Raw genomic sequence first — 21,595 nt, 5'->3', positions numbered from 1 at the left:
AATTAGCTGGGTGTGGTGGTGGGTGCCTGTAGTCCCAGCTACTTGGGAGGCTGAGGCAGGAGAATGGTGTAAACTCAGGAGGCAGAGCTTGCAGTGAGCCGAGATCATGCCACTGCACTCCAGCCTAGGCGACAGAGCGAGACTCCGTCTCACAAAAAAAAAAGTAGCACATGTGATCAGAGGGAAAAAACAAGCATTAAGATGCTTTAAGGCAGTTTAGGGGAAGATGACAGCGATGAGCTGAGCTCAAGTAGTAAGAATACCAGAATACAGAGTGTGACTTCCCAAATAAACGGAAAGGGGAGCATTGAAAAATCAGGATCAACATATTACAAATGATAGAAATATATTCAGATATAGTAGAAATAATTTCAAATCACAATACTTGAAAAAGGGAGCTTGTCAAATTGGCAAAAAAGTGTCAAATGCTATGTACAAGTTTCTGGCAATATGGCAAATTATATATCCTGAAAAACTGAAAATGCTGTTTATAATACTGGGGAGTGGATCTAAATCCATGAGCTGTAAAAAAGGAAGGAATCTTTGGAGGCTAAAAAACCAAGCTCCTAGGCCGGGCACGGTGGCTCAAGCCTGTAATCCCAGCACTTTGGGAGGCCGAGACGGGCGGATCACGAGGTCAGGAGATCGAGACCATCCTGGCTAACACGGTGAAACCCCGTCTCTACTAAAAAATACAAAAAACTAGCCGGGCGAGGTGGCGGGTGCCTGTAGTCCCAGCTACTCGAGAGGCTGAGGCAGGAGAATGGCATAAACCCGGGAGGCGGAGCTTGCAGTGAGCTGAGATCCGGCCACTGCACTCCAGCCTGGGAGACACAGCGAGACTCCGTCTCAAAAAAAAAAAAAAAAAAAAAATCCAAGCTCCTACAGGACATGGGAGACAGATGACGAACCCACGAGCTTCATCCCTTGAGGAGTTTATTAGGCGACCTTGGTCTACACTCTCAGGAGAGGAGTGCACCAGAAATAAAGCCAGGTGCCCTGGAGTCCACCTGGAGCCAGGCGCGGGGCGCTGCACTTAGGTGGGCAGCAGCCCGTTAGCGCGCAGCTCCAGCAGCGGGGACAGTGTGTAGCGCAGGCGGCGCAGCGTCGTCTCCGAGGTGAGGCTCCGGAGCCACGCGGAGATGGTGCCAGGGTCCAACAGCACAGTCCAGAGCAGCGACAGCCCCAGGAAGAGGAGCGGCAGTGTCAGCAGCACCTGCAGCGCGCCCAGCACGCACCGCCTGAGGGGCGAAAGGCGGGCAGGTGGGCGGCGACTCGGACGTGTACCAGGGGGACCGCGGCCGCGCCCACCGCCCTGCTCACCTGATGGCCAGCGCGCACTGGCCGCCGAACAGCCGCATCTCCTGCGGAGAGAGGGGGCCTCATCCAGCTACCTCCGCGCCCGCGGAGCCGGCCGGGTTTCCAGGAGGAGGGGGAGGCGGCCCGGCGCCGGGATGGGGAGGGGTGTCCCGCTCCAGCCCGCCCCGCCCGGACCCGCGCAGGCGCTCACTCGGTCCGCCCTGGCCATCTCCTCCATGAGCGACTCGGTGCTATACTGCACTCCGCGAAGCTGTCCGTCACACCTGCGGCGACAGGCATGCAGGTGGGAGCCCGGCCCGGCCCCACAGTGCCCCGCCGCGCCCGCAGGCCCAACTCCCTTACGGTTCCCGGCCACTCTGCCAGGCGTCCAGCTCCTCCGCAGCCTCCATCACCTTCACCTGCACCTCCTGGAGCGGGTGAGAGTGCGGACTGAGGCCTCGGGGAGGCGTCCTGGCGGCGGGTTGGGAGACCTGCCGCCCCAGGTCTGGGGGAGGAGAGGCGGGAGGCACCTTGGCGTCCGAGTGGGGCCGCACCTGCAGGACTACGGTCTGCTCCTGGAATATGGCCCAGGCCTCAGCTGTCTGCAGCGCGCCCTGGGTGTGGACACCTGGGTTAGACTCCGGGGAGACACGCCCTTCCCCACCCACACTCGAAAGCTGACCCTCCAACAGAACCCACTTCTGCCCTCACCTGCTGCAGTTTCTCCTCCTGCAAGGCGCACTTGGTCTCCGCCAGCTCCAGTTCATTCTTGAGAAGGACCCAGGGAATGTCAGGAGGTCCGCAGGCCGACACCCCGCTGCCCCTCCGGGTCCCGCCCGTGGCCCTCAGCGCCCGTCCCCAGGCGACCATGACCCTGCCCACGTCCTCAGGACCCATCGTAAGCAACGCCCCAGTTAGTCGTGGCCCCGCCCCCTCCGCTCTCCGCCCCTATTCTAGCCCTCAGGGCCCCGCCCCCATGCGATTATGCTCCGCCCACATCCCCGCCCAGTCCACGCTGTCAGGGCCTGCCGCAAGCCACACCCCCAGGTGGTCATGGCCCCGCTCATGCTGCTGCTCCGCCTCTACTAAAGACCTCAGGGTCCAGCTCAAGCACCTGCAGCGTCACCAATTGGGCTGCGAGTTGCTGCTCCGTGCTCTTCTGGCTCTGCTGTTCCCCTCCGTAGTAGAAGAGCTAGGGGCGGGGCTTGTAAAGGCGGGGTTTACCGACTTCTGGAGGAACGGGTGTCGGGGTGACAGGGACGGAGAGGCAACAAGGGCGGGGACCAGGGCAGGACTTCCGAGAGGAACCAAGAGACAGACCCTCCCATCTCCCGCACGTACCTGACTCGACAGCTCCTCCCACTGCTCCTGCAGCTGCCTGTTGTACTGCTCCTGCGGACAGGGTCCTGGGGCGGTGCCGGCCTCTCCGCCGGTCCTGCCTCACCCCACCCCCGGATCCCGCCCCCTTCCGCCCGCCCTGCCCCACTCCACCGTGGATCCAGCCCCATTCCAGGACTCTTACTCACCAAGTCCTCCTTGTGGCGCTCCGCCTCCTCCAGCCTTCTGCGCACCCGCTCCGCGCGCTCCCGCGCCGCCTCGCGCGCCTCCCCTTGCAGAGGTTGTACTGCCTGGCTTCGCCTCCGCAGCAGGCTGCAGAGGGAAACTGAGGTTGGCGCTACAAGGCGGACTGGGTTGCTCAGGATCCCGCAGTCACCGGGAAGGACCAGCCGCAGGCTCATGATTGGGGACGGGGAAGTCCTGACCGAGTCCCCCACCTGGGTCCGCTGGGTGCATCGCCCGTTCCCCAAGTGCCTAGAGCAGAGGTGCGGGCCCGGGCGGATCGGCCTGGTACTCTGCGAAGCCCCTCGCGGCGCTGCCTGCGGGACGGACCCTCACGCGCCCGCCAGGTGGAGCGGCGTTCCCCGCGCACCTTCGCTCCCGCTCGCTCAGGTCCTGCAGGCGCCGATTGAGGCTCTCGCTCTCGGCCTCGAGCCCGCGCATCAGCTTCTCTAGCTCCTGCTTCCGCTGGCGACCATCTCGGTTATCCTTCTGCAACTGCAGCAGCAGCTCCTGCGTCGCGGCCATGGCTGTGGAGACCGTGCCTAAACGCCGCCCGCCTAGGGGACCCAGCCTGCGGCTGGCGGGCGTCACAATGGGCTGCAGGGAGCACCTAGCGGGCTGTACCACAACGGGCGGCAGGGGGAGCCCAAGTGCAACCTGACATATGCCTCTTCTCACACCAGCTAGAGACAGGTCAGGCCGGTCACACTTAGTCCACCACTGATGAAAATTGTGTCAAAGAGCTAATTGGATCAATGAAAGATTAATAAAATACTAAGACCAAATGCAGGCAAGTTGAAGATTGGTTCCCCCACATTGCAGATGGCACTCGGAAACTGATCGATCTCTTGTAGAAAAGAACCCATAAATATGTTCATATCTTTTGACCCAATTATCCCTCTCCTGGGAAATTTATCCCAGGAAGGAGAAAAAATATTTTTTCTTTTTTTGAGACAGAGTCTCGCTGTGTCTCCCCGGCTGGAGTGCAGTGGCGCGATCTCGGCTCACTGCAAGCTCTGCCTCCCGGATTCACGCCATTCTCCTGCCTTAGCCTCCCGGGTAGCTGGGACTAGAGACGCCCGCCACTATGCCCGGCTTTTTTTTTTTTTTTTTTTTTTTTTTTTTTTTTACTTTTAGTAGAGACGGGGTTTCACTGTTAGCCAGGATGGTCTCGATCTCCTGACCTCGTGATCCACCTGCCTCAGCCTCCCAAAGGGCTACAGGCGTGAGCCACCGCGCCCAGCCGAGAAAAAATAATTTAAACCCACTGTGCATTAAATGGTTCGCTGAAGTGGTTACAGTAGCCACAAAAAAAAGGAAACAATTTTAATGATTAATATGTGTTTGGGTATTTATTATGTGGCATGCCTAGAGCTATGATGATGTCTGGTGAAAAAGAATTTGATTTAGCATTTATGCTAAAGTAACTAAGATAAAATACATGAGCAAGATCCGCAAAGGAAACAGGAGGAAGATAAGCTCTTTCATTGCTTGGTGAGACTGTAAGTAAACTCGTCCTTTTATTTATTATTATTTTAGAGACAAAGGTCTTGCTGTCACCAGGCTGGAGTACAGTGGCACAATCAAGGCTCAGAGCAGCCTCAATCTCCCAGGCCCAAGTGATCCTTCCGCCTTAGCCTCCCAACTTGTCCTTTTAAAATCTGCCTTTATTTGTCGAGTACAATTATGAACTTGGATGCAAAAATCCAAAATAAATTACTAACAAAATCTAAAGGGAAACAGAAATCCATGGAAACCAAGCAGAGACCACAGGCACCCGCCACTTCGCCCGGCTAGTTTTTTGTTGTTGTTGTTGTTTTTGTTTGTTTGTTTTTGAGACAGAGTCTCACGCTGTTGCCCAGGCTGGAGTGCAGTGGCGCGATCTCGGCTCACTGCAAGCTCCGCCTCCTGGGTTCACGCCATTCTCCTGCCTCAGCCTCCTGAGTAGCTGGGACTACAGGCGCCCGCCACCGCGCCCGGCTAATTTTTTGTATTTTTAGTAGAGACGGGGTTTCACTGTGGTCTCGATCTCCTGACCTTGTGATCCGCCCACCTCGGCCTCCCAAAGTGCTGGGATTACAGGCTTGAGCCACCGCGCCCGGCCTGTTTTTTTTTTTTTTGTATTTTTTAGTAGAGACGGGGTTTCACCGTGTTAGCCAGGATGGTCTGGATTTCCTGACCTCATGATCCGCCGGTCTCCGCCTCCCAGAGTGCTGGGATTACAGGCTTGAGCCACTGCGCCCGGCCGGTCACCATCTATTGATTATTTGATTTTATTTTTTTCTGAGACGGAGTCTCACTCTGTCACCCAAGTTGGGGTGCAGTGACACAATCTCGGCTCACTGCAACCTCTGCCTACCGGGTTCAAGGAATTCTCTGCCTCAGCCTCCAGAGTAGCTGGGACTACAGGCGCTCACCACCACGCCCGGCTGATTTTTTTGTATTTTTAGTAGAGACAGGGTTTCACCACCTTGGCCAGGCTGGTCTTGAACTCCTGACCTCGTGATCCACCCACCTCGGCCTCCCATAGTGCTGGGATTACAGGCCTGAGCCACCTCACCCAACCATCTATTGATAATTCTAAAAGTTCTTACAAAAGGGAGAGATAAAAGGACTCTCTAGTCTGATAAAGGCCACAGTAAACATGATAGTAAGGAGGAAGTATTAATAGTGTATGCATGGCTGGGCGCGGTGGCTCAAGCCTGTAATCCCAGCACTTTGGGAGGCCGAGGCGGGCGGATCACGAGGTCAGGAAATCGAGACCATCCTGGCTAACACGGTGAAACCCCGTCTCTACCAAAAAATACAAAAAACTAGCCGGGCGACGTGGCGGGCGCCTGTAGTCCCAGCTACTTGGGAGGCTGAGGCAGGAGAATGGCCTAAACCCGGGAGGCGGAGCTTGCAGTGAGCTGAGATCCGGCCACTGCACTCCAGCCTGGGAGACACAGCGAGACTCCGTCTCAAAAAAAAATAGTGTATGCTTTTTTTTTTTTTTTTTTTTTTTTTTAGAGTCAGGGTCCCATTGTAACCCTGGTTGGAGTGCAGTGGCACCATCACAAGCTCACTGCAGCCGCAAACTTTAGGGCTCAAGCGATCCTCCCGCCTCTCACCCTTTAAGAAGTAGTAGTAAACGGCTGGGCATGGTGGCTCATGCCTGTAATCCCAGTAATTTGGGAGGCTGAGGCGGGTGGATCACGAGGTCAGGAGATCAAGACCATCCTGGCCTACATGGTGAAACCCCACCTCTACTAAAATACAAAAAAAAAAATTTTAGCCGGATATGGTGGTGCGTGTCTATAGTCCCAGCTACTCGGGAGGCTGAGGCAGGGGAATTGAACCCGGGAGGCAGAGTTTACAGTGAGCTGAGATTGCACCACTGCACTCCAGCCTGGTGACAGAGCGAGGCTCCGTCTCAAAAACAAAAAAAATAGTAGTAGTAGGGGCCGAGCGCTGTGGCTCACGCCTGTAATCCCAGCACTTTGGGAGGCCAAGGTGGGTGGATCACCTGAGGTCTGGAGTTTGAGACCAGCCTGGCCAACATGGTGAAACCCCATCTCTACTAAAAATACAAAAAATTAGCTGGGCGTGGTGGCCTGTAATCCCAGCTACTTGGGAGGAGGCAGGAGAATCACATAAAACCAGGAGGCGGAGGTTGCAGTGAGCCGAGATCGCGCCACTGCACTCCAGCCTGGGCAACAGTATGAGCCTCCATCTCAAAAAAAATAAAAATAAAAATTAGTAGTAGAAGAGGCTGGGCACAGTGGCTCATGCCTGTAATCTCAGCACTTTGGGAGGCCGAGGGTGGTGGATCACGAGGTCAGGAATTCAAGACCAGCCTGACCAACATGGTGAAACCCCATCTCTACTAAAAATACAAGATTACCTGGGCATGGTGGCGAGCGCCTGTAATCCCAGCTACTCTGGAGGCTGAGGCAGGAGAATCACTTGAACTGGGGAGGCGAAGGTTGCAGTGAGCCAAGATCACGCCATTGCATTCCAGCCTGGGCAACAGAGCAAAACTCCGTCTCAAAAAAAATCTAGGCCGGGCGCGGTGGCTCAAGCCTGTAATCCCAGCACTTTGGGAGGCCGAGACGGGCGGATCACGAGGTCAGGAGATCGAGACCATCCTGGGTAACACAGTGAAACCCCGTCTGTACTAAAAATACAAAAACTTAGCCGGGCGAGGTGGCAGGCGCCTGTAATCCCAGCTACTCTGGAGGCTGAGGCAGGAGAATCACTTGAACTGGGGAGGCGAAGGTTGCAGTGAGCCAAGATCACGCCATTGCATTCCAGCCTGGGCAACAGAGCAAAACTCCGTCTCAAAAAAAATCTAGTAGGAAAGCTTGAAGAATCTGCACACACAGTTGGTTGCCTACCAACCTTATTTTTTTTTTTTTTTCCTTTTTTTTTTTTTTTTGAAATGCAGTCTTGCTGTGTCACCCAGACTGGAGTGCAGTGGCATGATCTTGACTCACTGCAACCTCCACCTCCCAGGTTCAAGCGATTATCCTGTCTCAGCCTCCCGAGTAGCTGGGATTACAGGCACCCGCCACCACGCCCAGCTAACTTTTGTATTTTTAGTACAGATGGGGTTTCACCTTGGTCAGGCTGGTCTTGAACTCCTGACCTCAAGTGATCCACTCACCTCGGCCTACCATTACAGGCAGGAGCCACCACACCTGGCCGCCTAGCAACCGCTTAAAACTGCTATCTCTCTCTCTCTCTTCCTTCTTGCTGATACAAGCCCCTAAATTTGTTCTTCTGGGCAGCCAGGCCCATCCTCTCCCCAGGTGTAAAGCAGGACTGGTCTAAACCAACCATGGATGTCTCACTTCCCTTGTAGAATTCTGCCTCTGAAACACTAGGGAAAGTTGGCTGTGGGCTTCTGAGAGGTTTGAGTTTCTGCAAAAGGACACATGGGAGCAACATTGTCTTTGTCCTATGGGCTGGAACTGCTCTAGCCACCTTGTAACCATGAGGGACCTAAAAGAGCAAGTCAATATGCTATATCTTATGTGTCTCTTTAGGGAGCTGGGAGCCCCCACCTCTAATGGGCAAGAACTAGGACTTACGCTGGTTCCTAAGGCAACCTACAGCACATGGGAACAGAACCAAGACTAAACTACAGGGCAAAGAGGATTTGAGGTAGGCACCCCCATGACCACATGACAACTTGTGCTGAATAAACTGGCTCGTGATAAGAGGAGAAATAAAATTAGATGTTGCCGAGTGCCGTGGTGCATGCCTTAAGTCCTAGCGACTCAGGAGGTTAAAGCAGAAGGATCTCTTGAGGTCCAGAGTTCAAGTCCAGCCTGAGAAACAGAGTGAGACCCCATTTCTAAAATAATACAATTTTTAAAAATTGGCCAGGTGTGGTGGCACACACCTGTAATCCCAGCACTTTGGGAGGCCAAGGCGGGTGGATCACCTGAGGTCAGGAGTTTGAGACCAGCCTGGCCAACATGGCAAAACCCCGTCTCTACTAAAAATACAAAAATTAGCCGGGTGTGGTGGCAGGTGCCTGTAATCCCAGCTGCTAGGGAGGCTGAGGCAGGAGAATCACTTGAACAAGGTCAGGAATTCAAGGAGGTGGCGGAGGTTGCAGTGAGCCGAGATCACGCCATTGCACTCCAGCCTGGGAGACAGAGCGAGATTCCATCTCAAAAAAACAAAACAAAAATTTATTTTTTTTTTGTAGGGATAGAGTCTCATTTGTTGCACAGGATGGTCTCAAAATTCAAGTGATCCTCCTCCATTGGCCTCTTAAAGTTCTTAATGCTTTGCTCTTATAAGTTTGTGAACATGGGCCAGGCGCGGTGGCTCACGCCTGTAATCCCAGCACTTTGGGAGGCCGAGGCAGGCAGATCACAAGGTCAGGAGATCGAGACCATCCTGGCTAACATGGTGAAACCCCGTCTCTACTAAAAATACAAAAAATTAGCCGGGCGCGGTTGTGGGCGCCTGTAGTCGCAGCTACTCGGGAGGCTGAGGCAGGAGAATGGCGTGAACCCGGGAGGCGGAGCTTGCAGTGAGCCGAGATCGCGCCACTGCACTCCAGCCTGGGCGACAGAGCGAGACTCCGTCTCAAAAAAAAAAAAAAAAAAAAAAAAAGTTTGTGAACATGTAAGAAACTTTACCATGGCACTTACCCCACAGTGGATTGCAGGTCATGGAGGTGACCATACTTGGTCACCATTTGCACCAAGTGCTCCCCCAAATGGCCCATTAACAGTGCCATTAGCAATGTGCCAGGGGCTCTGAAACTGGATCATTGCTTGTATGTGATGTCAACCAACATCTAGCTTTTGGCTGCTCTGGCAGAGGTAACGGACCCTTACTGTGGTTGGGCATCAAAGGTCTTCACTCAGGCAGGGTACAGTGGCTCATGCCTGTAATCCCAAGCGCTTTAGGAAGCTGAGGCAGCAGGACTGTTTGAAGCCAGGTGTTCCAGACCAGCCTGGGCAATATAGCAAGACCTTGTCTCTACAAAAAAAAATTTAGGCCGGGCACGGTGGCTCACACCTGTAATCCCAGCACTTTGGGAGGCCGAGGCGGGTGGACCACGAGGTCAGGAGATCGAGACCATCCTGGCTAACATGGTGAAACCTGGTCTCTACTAAAAATAGAAAAAATTAGCCAGGCGTGGTGGTGGGTTGGAGAATGGCATGAACCCAGGAGGCGGAGCTTGCAATGAGCCGAGATCACACCACTGCACTCCAGCCTGGGCGACAGAGCAAGGCTCCATCTCAAAAAAAAAAAGAAAAAATTTAAAATGAGTTGGGTGTGGCGGTGTGTGCCTGTAGTCCTGGATACTCAGAAGACTGAGCTGGGAGGATCTCTTGGGCCCCGGAGTTTAAGGCTGCATTGAGCTATAATGCCACTACACTCCAGCCTGGGCAACAGTGAGACCCCAACTCAATCAATCAACCAATAAAAAATGTCTTCAGATCGGGCGCGGTGACTCATGCCTATAATCCCAGCACTTTGGGAGGCTGAGGCGGGTGGATCACTTGAGGTCAGGTGTTCAAGATCAGCCTGGCCAACATGGCGAAACACTGTCTCTACTTAAAAAAGCAAACAAACAAAAAAATTAGACCGGGCGTGGTGGTTCAAGCGATTCTCCTGCCTCAGCCTCCCAAGTAGTTGGGACTACAGATGCCCGCCACTTCTGGCTAATTTTTGTATTTTCAATAGAGATAGGGTTTCATTATGTTGGTCAGGCTGGTCTCAAACTCCTTACTTCAAATGATCCACCTGCCTCAGCCTCCCAAAGTACTGGGATTACAGGCATGAGCCACCGCACCTGGCCAGTATTTTTCAATTTTAATTTTTTGTTAGACTAGATCTTGCTCTGTCACCCAGGCTGACCTAGCTCACTGCAGTCTTGAAATCCTGGGCTCAAGGAATCCTCCCACTCAGCTCCCCCAGTAGCTGGGACTACAGCATGGCTGATTTTTTTTTTTGTAGAAATGAGGTCTCACGGCTGGGCGCGGTGGCTCAAGCCTGTAATCCCAGCACTTTGGGAGGCCAAGATGGGCGGATCACGAGGTCAGGAGATCGAGACCATCCTGGCCAACACGGTGAAACCCCGTCTCTACTAAAAAAACACACACACACAAAAACTAGCTGGGCGAGGTGGCGGGCGCCTGTAGTCCCAGCTACTTGGGAGGCTGAGGCAGGAGAATGGCGTAAACCCGGGAGGCGGAGCTTGCAGTGAGCTGAGATCTGGCCACTGCACTCCGGCCTGGGAGACAGAGTGAGACTCCGTCTCAAAAAAAAAAAAAAAAGAAATGAGGTCTCACTATGTTGACCAGGCTGGTATGGAACTCCTGGGCTCAAGTGATCCACCGACCTTGGCCTCCCAAAATGCTGGGATTACAGGCATGTGCCACCGCACCTGGTACCTGTGTATTCTAATTAATAATCATTTGATTCTAAAGATTGCTAAGATCTTTTCTTATTCTGTCACCCATGTTTCATCCCAAGTGGATAGTTTAGGCTCCGTGAGTGAAGCCTAAACACCTCACTCATTCCTAGGGAATTGAGAAGTGAAATGGGGGGGGCGGGACTGAAATGAGACAGATGAAAACAAAGGAGTCCCATAGACCACTTAAAATAAGCTGGGATCTCCTAAAATCAACAGCAAGCCCTGAAAATAATGTTGACAGTGAGAAATAGAAAATGAGGTTTACTCCATGTTTTTTTTTTTTCAGACAGAGTCTCGCTCTGTTGCCCAGGCTGGAGTGCAGTTGCATGATCTTGGCTCACTGCAACCTCCACCTCCTGGGTTCAAGCGATTCTCCTACCTGGGACTACAGGCGCCCACCACCACACCCAGCTAATTTTGTATTTTTAGTAGAGAGAGGGTTTTACCATGTTGGCCAGGCTGGTCTCAATCACCCGACCTCAGGTGATCCACCTGCTTCGGTCTCCCAAAGAGTTGGAATTACAGGCATAAGCTACCACGCCTGGCTTTTTTTTTTTTTTTTTTTTTTTTTTTTTTGAGATCAAGTCTCACTCTGTTGCCAGGTTGGGGAGCAGTGGCGCCATCCAAGCTCACTGCAGCCTTGACCTCCTGTGCTCAGTGCAGTCCTCCTGCCTTAACCTCCCAAAGCACTGGGACTACAGATGTTAACATTTATTATTTTTATATATATATATATTTTTTTTATTATTTTTTTTGAGACAGAGTCTCGCTCAGTGGCCCAGTCTGGAGCGCAGTGGCCGGATCTCAGCTCACTGCAAGCTCCACCTCCCAGGTTCCCACCATTCTCCTGCCTCAGCCTCCCGAGTAGCTGGGACTACAGGTGCCCGCCACCTTGCCCGGCTAGTTTTTTGTATTTTTTAGTAGAGACGGGGTTTCACCGTGTTAGCCAGGATGGTCTCGGCCTCCCAAAGTGCTGGGATTACAGGCTTGAGCCACCACGCCTGGCCTATTTATATATATTTTTGGGACAGTTTCACTGTTGTTGCCCAAGCTGGAGTGCAATGGCACTATCTCAGCTCACCACAACCTCCACCTCCAGCGTTCAAGCAATTCTCCTGCCTCAGTCTCCCAAGTGGTTGGAATTACAGGCACTCGCCACCATGCCCAGCTATTTTTTTGTATTTTTAGTAGAAACGGGGTTTCACCATGTTGGCCAGGCTGGTCTCGAACTCCTGACGTCAGGTGATCCGCCTGCCTCAGCCTCCCAAAGTGCTAAGATTACAGGCGTGAGCCACCATGCCCGGCCAGGCATTAACATTTATATAAACTAAATACACAGGGTGAGTACAGGGGGTTGGTAGGACAAGGAGGAGGATGGGATCAGAAAGGAGGCGGCGGGAGCACCCACCAGGAATGAGGACAAGGGACATGAATGCTGTGCACCAGGAGGGGACGTTCTGCAAACGAACACTCTGCAGGTCTGAAGGAGAGTTTCGGAAGCCTGCTATAACCAAGCACTGGGTCCCCTTTCACTAATGTTGAGAAATGCAAGCAAGACTGAAGGTATTTTGGTTACTTACAGTGGACTCAAAATGACCACAGATTGTCTGCAGTTCTCACCACCAGTAGGTGGAGCCTGTTTCCCCAGCTCAGGAATCGAGGCTCAACCTTGGGTCAAATTGCTCTGACAGACAGGATGATGCAGAAAATACTTTGGGTGCCTCCAGAGCCTGGACCTCAGAGTCTTTCTAGCCCCTCTTTTTTTTTTTTTTCCCCCTGAGACAGAGTCTTGCTTGGTTGCCTAGGCCAGAGTACAGTAGCACAATCATGGCTCACCGCAGCCTTAACCTCCTGGGACCAAGCAGTCCCCGTACCTCAGCCTCCCGAATAGCTGGGACTGGCAGCAGCACCCACCAGCAGGCATGCCGGCAAACCCCCAGCCACCAGCCAGCCCTGGGATGACCACAGCTGGGCAAGAGCACCCAGGCAAGGTCTGCAGAACCTTTCGAGCACAAGGCCTGTTATGCAGCAAAGAATTACTGGACGTTCATATTACCCGCAAAGGATTACTAGTGACTGAATTGTACTCCTATGAATGTGACACTATGCAGCAACCAGGTGACTGGGGTGGGGTGGCTTTACATGAGCTATTCTTGACATCTCGTGTTATAATTTGTCCCCTAGCTGTCAAAGGTGAGGTGGGGGAGAGGTGGGGCGGGGACAGAACATGGGGAGAGGAGCTGCTGCATTTCAGCCCCCACCTTACTGTACACACGACTTCTGTGAGTGTGTTCAATCCTTACAACCCAAAGGAGCTGGCACTGAAGCCTTCCATTTACATAGAGGAGGGACACAAGGGTGCAGGTGTCCTGACGCTCCACCACCAGCCTTGGATTCACACCGAAGGTTAGGAAGGTGCTATCCACTAGTGCTGGGCCTGGGGAAAGTCATTTAGGATCTGCTGCTTCTCTTTCAGATAAACTATAGAACTGTCTTGTCAAATTCTCCCAAATACATTGTTGGGATGTGATAGGAGTTGCGAAAAAAAAAAGCCTGTATGTGAAGCGTATATATTAAAAGGGAAGAATGGGCTGGGAACAGTGGCTCACACCTGTAATCCCAGCACTTTGGGAGGTCAAAGTGGGAGGCTCACTTGAGCCCAGGAGTTCCAGACCAGCTGGGGCAACATAGCAAGACCCCATCTTCAAAAACAAAATATTCAAATAAAAATTTAAAAGGAAAGAATGAACACTCTCCATCATCAGGTACCGGTCCCAGGAGCAGAGCATTTCCGTCCAATCCCACAAGTCTTGCCTCAGGTCTCCTACAAATGTGTTGTTTTCAAATGGGCTTTTGGCACATTTATCAAGGCCATGCCTATGTCACTTGTTTCCTGTTACTATTATGAAAAGGCCTTTTTGGGCCGGGCGCGGTGGCTCAAGCCTATAATCCCAGCACTTTGGGAGGCCGAGACGGGCAGATCACAAGGTCAGGAGATCGAGACCATCCTAGCTAACACGGTGAAATCCCGTCTCTACTAAAAAACACAAAAAACTAGCCGAGCGAGGTGGCGGGCGCCTGTAGTCCCAGCTACTCGGGAGGCTGAGGCAGGAGAATGGCGTAAACCCAGGAGGTGGAGCTTGTAGCGAGCTGAGATCCGGCCACTGCACTCCAGCCTGGGCGACAGAGCGAGACTCCGTCTCAAAAAAAAAGAAAAGGCCTTTTTGAAAATGTCATTTGGCGGCCGGCACGGTGGCTCACACCTGTAATCCCAGCACTTTGGAAGGCTGAGGCGTGTGCATCTCTTGAGCTCAGGAGTTCAAGACCAGTCTGGGCAACACGGCAAAACCTCACCTCTGTCAAAAATACAAAAATGAGCTGGGTGTGGTGTGTACGCCTGTGGTCCCAGCTACTCATTGCTGGAGCCCGGGAAGCAGAGGCAGTGAGCGAGATCTGCACTCCAGCCTGGGTGACAGAGCGACTGTCTCAAAGAGAAAAGGAGAAAATTGCATTTGGTATATACATATTACAGGTTAAATTGGGTCCCCCCAAATTCATATTGGAGTCCTAATTTTCAATACCTCAGAATGTGGCCTTACATAGGCCTATACAGTGACCCTAAATAGGGTCATTGCAGGTGTGATTAAGATGGAGTCTCACTGGAGCAGGGTGGGGCCCCCAGCCAATATGACTGATGTCCCTATGAAGTGGGAACTTGGCCACAGACACGCACACAGGCCCTCGAGGAGAGCGCCGTGTGAAGGATGGAGTTCTGCTCCAGAAGCCAACGAGTCACCAGGGGCTGCACAAGGGGCCAGCCTCAGAGCCTTGCTGAGAGCCTGCAGGCGAGCGTGGCCTCCACTGCCTCCGCCGTGCGATGTGAACACCTGTGCTGCGGCCAGTCCCGAGGGCCACACCCTGATGACTGTCTGCAAGGACCCAGCTGCTCTTCTGGGGCCTTTCCAGTGCAGCCTCCTCTCCACATTACGATCAGCCTGGGCACATGGCTTGTGGTAGAAGACCCTGATCACACCACAGACGCAGAGGGTGGCTTGTGGTGCTCAGGTTGTCATGGCCACGTGGCCTCAGCCTCAGCAAGGAGGGCACCGGGCCCACGTCTGAGGGTTTACCCAGGGAGGAGCGCAGTGAGGTGGGGTAGCTCAGCAGGACCTCATGGCGCTGGCCTGGGAATGTGGTGTGCTCCACAGGCCGGAGCTGTCTAGACGGGCAGTTTGCCTCTGGAGTCTTACGTGTTCAGGGGTTTCGCCATGTTGCCCAGGCGGGTCTTGAACTCCTGAGCTCAGGCAAACCACCTGCCTCCCAAAGTGCTAGGATTACAGGCATGAGCCACAGTGTCCAGCCTCAATCACACCCAGCTAATTACAAAAAAGTTTAGTAGGCTGGGTGCGGTGGGTCACGCCTATAATTCCAGCACTTTGGGAGGCTGAGGAGAGCAGATCACCTGAGGTCTGGCCAACATGGTGAAAACTCGTCTCTACTAAAAATATAAAAATTAGCCGGCCTTGGTGGTGGGCACCTGTAGTCCCAGCTACTCGGGAGGCTGAGGCAGGAGAATGACTTGAACCCAGGAGTCGGAGGTTGCAGTGAGCCTAGATTGCACTATTGCATTTCAGCCTGGGCAACAAGAGTGAAACTTCATCTCAAAAAAAAAACAAAAATTTTTAGTAAAGACAGGGTTTCACTGTGTTGCCTAGGCTGGTTTCAGACTCCTGGGCTCAAGCAATTCGCCTGTCTCAGCCTCCCAATGTGCTGGGATTACAGGCGTGAGCCACCGCGCCTGGTTGTAAGAAACTGTTTGATGAAAAGGATCAGTTAAGCAACAAAAACAAAATATTAACTTAAATAATAAAATCTGGGCCAGGTGTGGTGACTCACCCTTGAAATCCCCACACTTTGGGAGGCTGAGGCAGGCAGATAGCTTGAGCCCAGGAGTTTGAGACCAGCCTGAACAAAATGGCGGTGAACAAAATGGCGAAACTTCATCTCTACAAAAAATACAAAAAAAAAGCTGGGCATGGCAGTGTGCGCCTGTAGTCCCAGCCACTAGGGAGGCTAAAGTGGGAGGATTACTTAGCCCTGGAAGTCAACGCTTCAGTGAGCCGTGATCACGCCACTGTACTCTAGCCTGGGTGATAGAGTGAGACTGTGTCTCAAAAATAAAGATAAAAATAAAATCTGGTGGGCGTGGTTGCTCACAATTGTAATCCCAACACTTTGGGTGTCTGAGTTGGGAGGACTGCTTGAACCCGAGTTCAGGCAATATAGTGAGACCTCTACAAAAAAAAAAAAAAAAAATTTAGGCCAGGCGCTGTCGCTCACGCCTGTAATCCCAGCACTTTGGGAGGCCAAGGCAGGCGGATCACGAGGTCAGGAGATCGAGACCATCCTGGCTAACACGGTGAAACCCCGTCTCTACTAAAAATACAAAAAATTAGCCAGGCGTGGTGGCGGGCGCCTGTAGTCCCAGCTACTCGGGAGGCTGAGGCAGGAGAATGGCGTGAACCCAGGAGGCAGAGCTTGCAGTGAGCAGATACGGTGTCACTGCACTCTAGCCTGGGCGACGGAGCAAGACTCCATCTCAAAAAAAAAAAGAAAAAGAAATAGTAATAAAAATAATAAAATCCAAAATCCTTGCCTAGGGCAATCAAAGTCCTCCAGCCTTTGGGCCCTGCCAGCCTCATGGACTCCAGCCATCCTCCCACTACAGCCAGGATGAACTGTGTTGTATTTACGCATTTATTGATTTTGGTTTTAGCATTATTGGGGGTCAGCTGTCCCTGACTTGCCCACTTGCCACACTCAGCCGAGTGACCCTTGTGCACCTGGACACTGTCCCCTCTAGCATCACAGCCATTCCTCTTCAGCACGGTGCCCCCGTGGCTCCCTGGGAGAGTCCTGCTCTTCTCTCACTCTTTCATGTAGGCATAGAAACGCTGACGCTGTCCTTGCCTCCCGTCCCGCCTCACACCCTTCCTCCAGCCTGTCCCCAAGCCCTCGGGGCTCTTCCATTGCAAACTGCTGGCCCATGTGCACCTTACTTCCTCAGGAAATGCTGTCCACCTCAGCCTGATTGCCACACAGAGTAAACGAGCTGATGTTTACAAAGTGTCAGTGACTCACAGGTGCTCACTAAACAGCTTTAAATTAAACGTGAACCTCCAAGTTCTGACCCCTGCTTACCACCTTCAACACCACGGCTCTGGACTGCACCATTCCGAGGGCTCCTAAGAAGCCTGCCTGCCCGAACCCTGCCTTCCTCCAGCAGCCAGCAGGGCCTCTCAGACCCTCAGAGAGCACAAGCCCAAGTCCCAACATGGCTCCTAGGCCCGGCGCCACCAGGACCGCTCTTGCCGCTGTGCAGTCTGCTGCCACAGGGCCTCTGTGCCTGCTCATTCCTCTGCCCAGCCCCTCCCTCACTTCCTGTGGCCTCACCCTAATGCCATTTCTTGGGAAGCCTTCTCAGGCCACCCATCCCCAATTGCAACTGTATCCCCACAGCACTCAGCACTACCAAGGATGCTTTATTTTATTTATTTATTTATTTGAGATAGGGTCTCACTCTGTCATCCAGGCTGGAGTGCAGTAGCATAATCCTAGCTCACTGCAGCGTCCACCTCCCAGGCTCAAGCAATCCTCCCACTTCAGCCTCCCAGGTAGCTGGGACCACAGGCTGAGCCTCCGAGGCTGGTCTGTCTTCCCCAAGCATTCCAGGATCCAAGAGCTCATGGACCATATCTTGTGCACCATTCCCTCCATTGACAAACCCAGGGCTCGGAACACCACACACACTTAAATGCTCTGACACCTGAATGGCCAGCCAGCCCGTCTGCACCTCAGAGACATGGCATCTGTCCAAGGCAAAGGCCACGGCCGGTGGGGGCTGGGATTCAAATGCTCTGGGCTCCTTTCAGCTGACCTGGAGGTGTGGCCTGCTGATCAAGCAGCATGGGACGGCCTGAGTGGTGGCCTGATTTCACAGCAGGGACCCTGCAGGAGGCAACTCATTGTTACCTTGGCCAGAAAGAGGAGCTGAACATGAATAGGCAAAAATCCCAAATCCCAAAATCGCGGGGGACTGACTTTTTTTTTTTTGACATGGAGTCTCACTCTATTGCCCAGGGTGGAGTGCAGTGGTGCGATCTCAGTTCACTGCAACTTCTGCCACCTGGGTTCAAGCAATTCTCCTGCCTCAGCCTCCCAAGTGGCTGGGATTACAGGTGCCTACCACCATGCCCGGCTAATTTTTTGTATTTTAAGTAGAGATGGGGTTTTGCCATGTTGGCCAGGCTGGTCTTGAACTCCTGACCTCAAGTGATCTGCCCAACTCAGCCTCCCAAAGTGCTGGGATTACAGACATGAGCCACCACACCCAGCCATGGGGGCCGACACTTTCTTCTTTTTTTTTTTTTTAAGATGGAGTCTCGCGCTCTCCCCCAGCTGGAGTGCAGTGGCGCCATCTGGGCTCACTGCAAGCTCCACCTCCCGGGTTCACGCCATTCTCCTGCCTCAGCCTCCCGAGTAGCTGGGATTACAGGCGCCCGCCACCATGCCTGGCTAATTTTTTGTATTTTTAGTAGAGACGGGGTTTCACTGTGTTACCCAGGATGGTCTCGATCTCCTGACCTTGTGATCCACCTGCCTCGGCCTCCCAAAGTGCTGGGATTACAGGCGTGAGCCACTGCGCCCGGCTGGGGGCCAACATTTTCTTAAATCCACTGGTCAGTGGCATTAGGGGAGGCCACCTGGCTCAGAAAGTGTCTGGGCACAGGGACAGGTGAGCTCTCCTCAGTCATCTACCTAGGGCAGTATTCTCAGTAGTGCCAGGCACACTGAGAAAGACACCTGGGCCCTGCTGGTGGCCCAGCCTCTTACACTGCCACCAAGGCCCTCCAGCCTCCCATCTGGTCTCCACAGCACAGAGGCAAGCCTTTGCATGGGAAAGGACGCAGCCTGCACTGCAGGGAGAGGCCTCGGCTGCTGCACCCCTGGCCAGCTCTGGCCTCCCAGGGAGCCTGCAGCCCTGGCTGCCTTTCCCAACCCTGGTCCCCGCTCGGCCCCTCGATGACTTCTTCCTTCAGCATGGGGTCCGTGCAGCTTCCTGGTCTGTGGGGGGCTTCCTGCCATCTCCCAGTTGGCTCTTTCTACCCCAGCCTGGAGCAGTGGAAAGGCCAAGCCCAGCCTGTGCCGCATGGGTGGACAGCATGAGTGAGGCCCAGGACAGGGGGCTACAAGACCAAGTACCAGCCACCCAAGCCTAGGGCTTACACATGTCCACACTCTTACGCGATTCTGGAAAGGTGATCAGTATGGATGCTGCACACTACCTCATAGCACGGTAGAGGTAGGGGTTGCATCCTGCCATTGGCAAAAGTAACATTTTACAGCAAAACACCAGGGACCTCTAATGACACAGTCTGATTTTACACAGGTCATTTTGAGAAAAAGCCATTCACAAGCTTCCATCTACATTTGCTGTGCAACTTAGTGAATGTCCTTTACAAAGTCCTATTGGAGGCTGGGCACAGTGGCTCAAGCCTGTAATCTCAGCACTTTCAGAAGCCAAGGTGGGCAAATCCTTAAGTCAGGAGTTTGAGACCAGCCTGGCCAACATGGTGAAACCCCGTGTCTACTAAAAATACAAAAATTAGCTGGGCATGGTGGCACGCGCCTGTAGTCCCAGGTACTCGGGAGGCTGAGGCAGGAGAATTGCTTGAACCTGGGAGGCGGAGGTAGTAGTGAGCCGAGATCATGCCACTGCACTCCAGCCTGGGAGACAGCGCGATATTCAGTCTCAACAGAAAGAAAAAAAAGTAAGTCTGGTGGGAAACATTTCTTGGAATATTTAGCATAAGGACACTTCCTTATGCACTAAGATGAAAACCACCTCCAATTCCCACTTCCCCACCTTTGCTTTTTTCCCATCCCTCCTCTTTTTAGGAGCAGGGCGGAGGGACACCTTGGGCACACAGAGCCACATAGGATGCTCAGCCACACATTTTAGCCCCCTGGGAAGCATGGCAGCTTTCTCCTACTCCTGTTCTTTTACTGTGTCAAACATTCTCCACTCCATAGAAGTCTTTTACTGAAATCCATCTCAAATAGCTTTTGGAAAACGACTTATTTTTTTTCTTTTAAAGGTAGAGTCTCACTCTGTCGCCCAGGCTGGAGTACAGTGGCGCGATCTTGGCTCACTGCAACCTCCGCCTCCCACATTCAAACGATTCTCCTGCCTCAGCCTCCCAAGTAGCTGGGATTACAGGCACCCACCACAATGCCTGGCTACTTTTTGTATTTTTAATAGAGACAGGGTTTCGCCATGTTGGCCATGCTGGTCTTGAACTCCTGACTTCAGGTGATCTGCCCACCTTAAGGCCTCCCAAAGTGCTGTGATTACAGGCATGAGCTATCACACCTGGCCAAGAAGCAAGTTTTAAACAAGTAAGACACATTACTAAGGAAACGTTCTTGCCTACGACTCCAAACCTGGTGTTGATCTGTAACCAAGTAAGTACCCTCTAACCAAGCCCTGACTTCAGCTCAGGCTGCAATATAGTATTTCACCTTGCTCTTCTCCTTATGTGGAGTGTTTCTCAAGACTCCAAGGTGAAAAAGCACTGACTTGGCTTAACAAGGTGCCTGTCTTGGCCCCTCTCTGTTAGAAGCACCATGGCCCACTCAGCACACGTCACGTGTGCTTCCCTTCCACCCCATCATGCAAGGACAGGTGTGAGGAAAAGCACACATCTCAGGCGCCATTTGGTTGGTTCCAAGCAGCTTTTTCGGGTCTCATTCTTAAATATGAATAAACTGTCACCACCACCCAACGTTTGAGAAAAGTCTTTAAAATTATTGAAAAATATAAAAATCAGGTCAGGTGCAGTGGTTCCTGCCTATAATCCCAGCACTTTGGGAGGCCAAGGCGGACGGATCGCTTTAGGTCAGGAACTCAAGACCAGCCTGACCAACCTGGTAAAACCCTGTCTCTACTAGAAACACAAAAAATTACCTGGGTGTGGGCCGGGCGCGGTGGCTCACGCCTGTAATCCCAGCACTTTGGGAGGCCGAGGCGGGCGGATCACAAGGTCAGGAGATTGAGACCACGGTGAAACCCCGTCTCTACTAAAAATACAAAAAATTAGCCGGGCGCGGTGGCGAGCGCCTGTAGTCCCAGCTACTCAGGAGGCTGAGGCAGGAGAATGGCGTAAACCCAGGAGGCGGAGCTTGCAGTGAGCCGAGATCGCGCCACTGCACTCCAGCCTGGGCGACAGAGCGAGACTCCGTCTCAAAAAAAAAAAAAAAAAAAAAAAAAATTACCCGGGTGTGATGGCAAGCACCTGTTACCCCAGCTACTCGGGAGGCTGAGGGAGGAGAATCACTTGAACTTGAGAGGTGGAGGTTGCAATAGCTGAGATCGTACCACTGAACTCCAGCCTAGGTGACAGAGTGAGACTCCATCTCAAACACAAATAAAAACCCCCAAAATTAGCTGGGCATGATGGCAAGCGCCTGTAGTTCCAGCTACTTGGGAGGGTAATGCAGGAGAATCGCTTGAACCTAGGAGGCAGAGGTTGCAGTGAGCCAAAATCGTGCCACTGCACTTCAGCCTGGGCAACAGAGGAAGACTTTGTCTCAAATATATGTATAACCAAACTGAAAAGGGGATCTAAAAAGAAACTACTATATATACAATGTAAGAAACAAATTAAGATGTCAAAAATCAGCACTCCTTAGAAAGGGAAGAGATTGGCTAGGCGTGGTGGCTCACACCTGTAATCCCAGCACTTTGGG

The 21,595-nt window shown here is 52.8% G+C and overlaps 2 protein-coding genes across 2 annotated transcripts in view; both read right to left on the bottom strand.

The window, feature by feature from the left end:
• The window catches only part of SNAP29 (synaptosome associated protein 29), a 212,599-nt gene that overhangs the window by 180,905 nt on the left and 10,099 nt on the right, over positions 1 to 21,595 (bottom strand). The window lies entirely within an intron of this gene.
• TMEM191C (transmembrane protein 191C) overlaps positions 920 to 21,595 on the bottom strand; it is a 288,801-nt gene continuing 268,125 nt past the window's right edge. The window contains exons 2-11 of the mRNA XM_050746292.1: positions 3,230 to 3,489; positions 2,826 to 2,949; positions 2,641 to 2,691; positions 2,414 to 2,491; positions 2,011 to 2,067; positions 1,854 to 1,913; positions 1,663 to 1,727; positions 1,511 to 1,583; positions 1,324 to 1,364; positions 920 to 1,241 (exon numbers count right to left, since the gene is read on the bottom strand). Of these exons, the coding sequence (XP_050602249.1) occupies positions 1,037 to 1,241; positions 1,324 to 1,364; positions 1,511 to 1,583; positions 1,663 to 1,727; positions 1,854 to 1,913; positions 2,011 to 2,067; positions 2,414 to 2,491; positions 2,641 to 2,691; positions 2,826 to 2,949; positions 3,230 to 3,384 (909 nt within the window). The 5' untranslated portion in view covers positions 3,385 to 3,489 and the 3' untranslated portion in view covers positions 920 to 1,036. The remainder of the gene's footprint in view (positions 1,242 to 1,323; positions 1,365 to 1,510; positions 1,584 to 1,662; positions 1,728 to 1,853; positions 1,914 to 2,010; positions 2,068 to 2,413; positions 2,492 to 2,640; positions 2,692 to 2,825; positions 2,950 to 3,229; positions 3,490 to 21,595) is intronic.

This window comes from Macaca thibetana, chromosome 10 (genome assembly GCF_024542745.1).
Source record: "Macaca thibetana thibetana isolate TM-01 chromosome 10, ASM2454274v1, whole genome shotgun sequence".
NCBI lineage: Eukaryota > Metazoa > Chordata > Mammalia > Primates > Cercopithecidae > Macaca > Macaca thibetana.
Note: the sequence above shows the minus strand (reverse complement) of the source record. Positions and strands in the feature narration are given on the sequence as shown.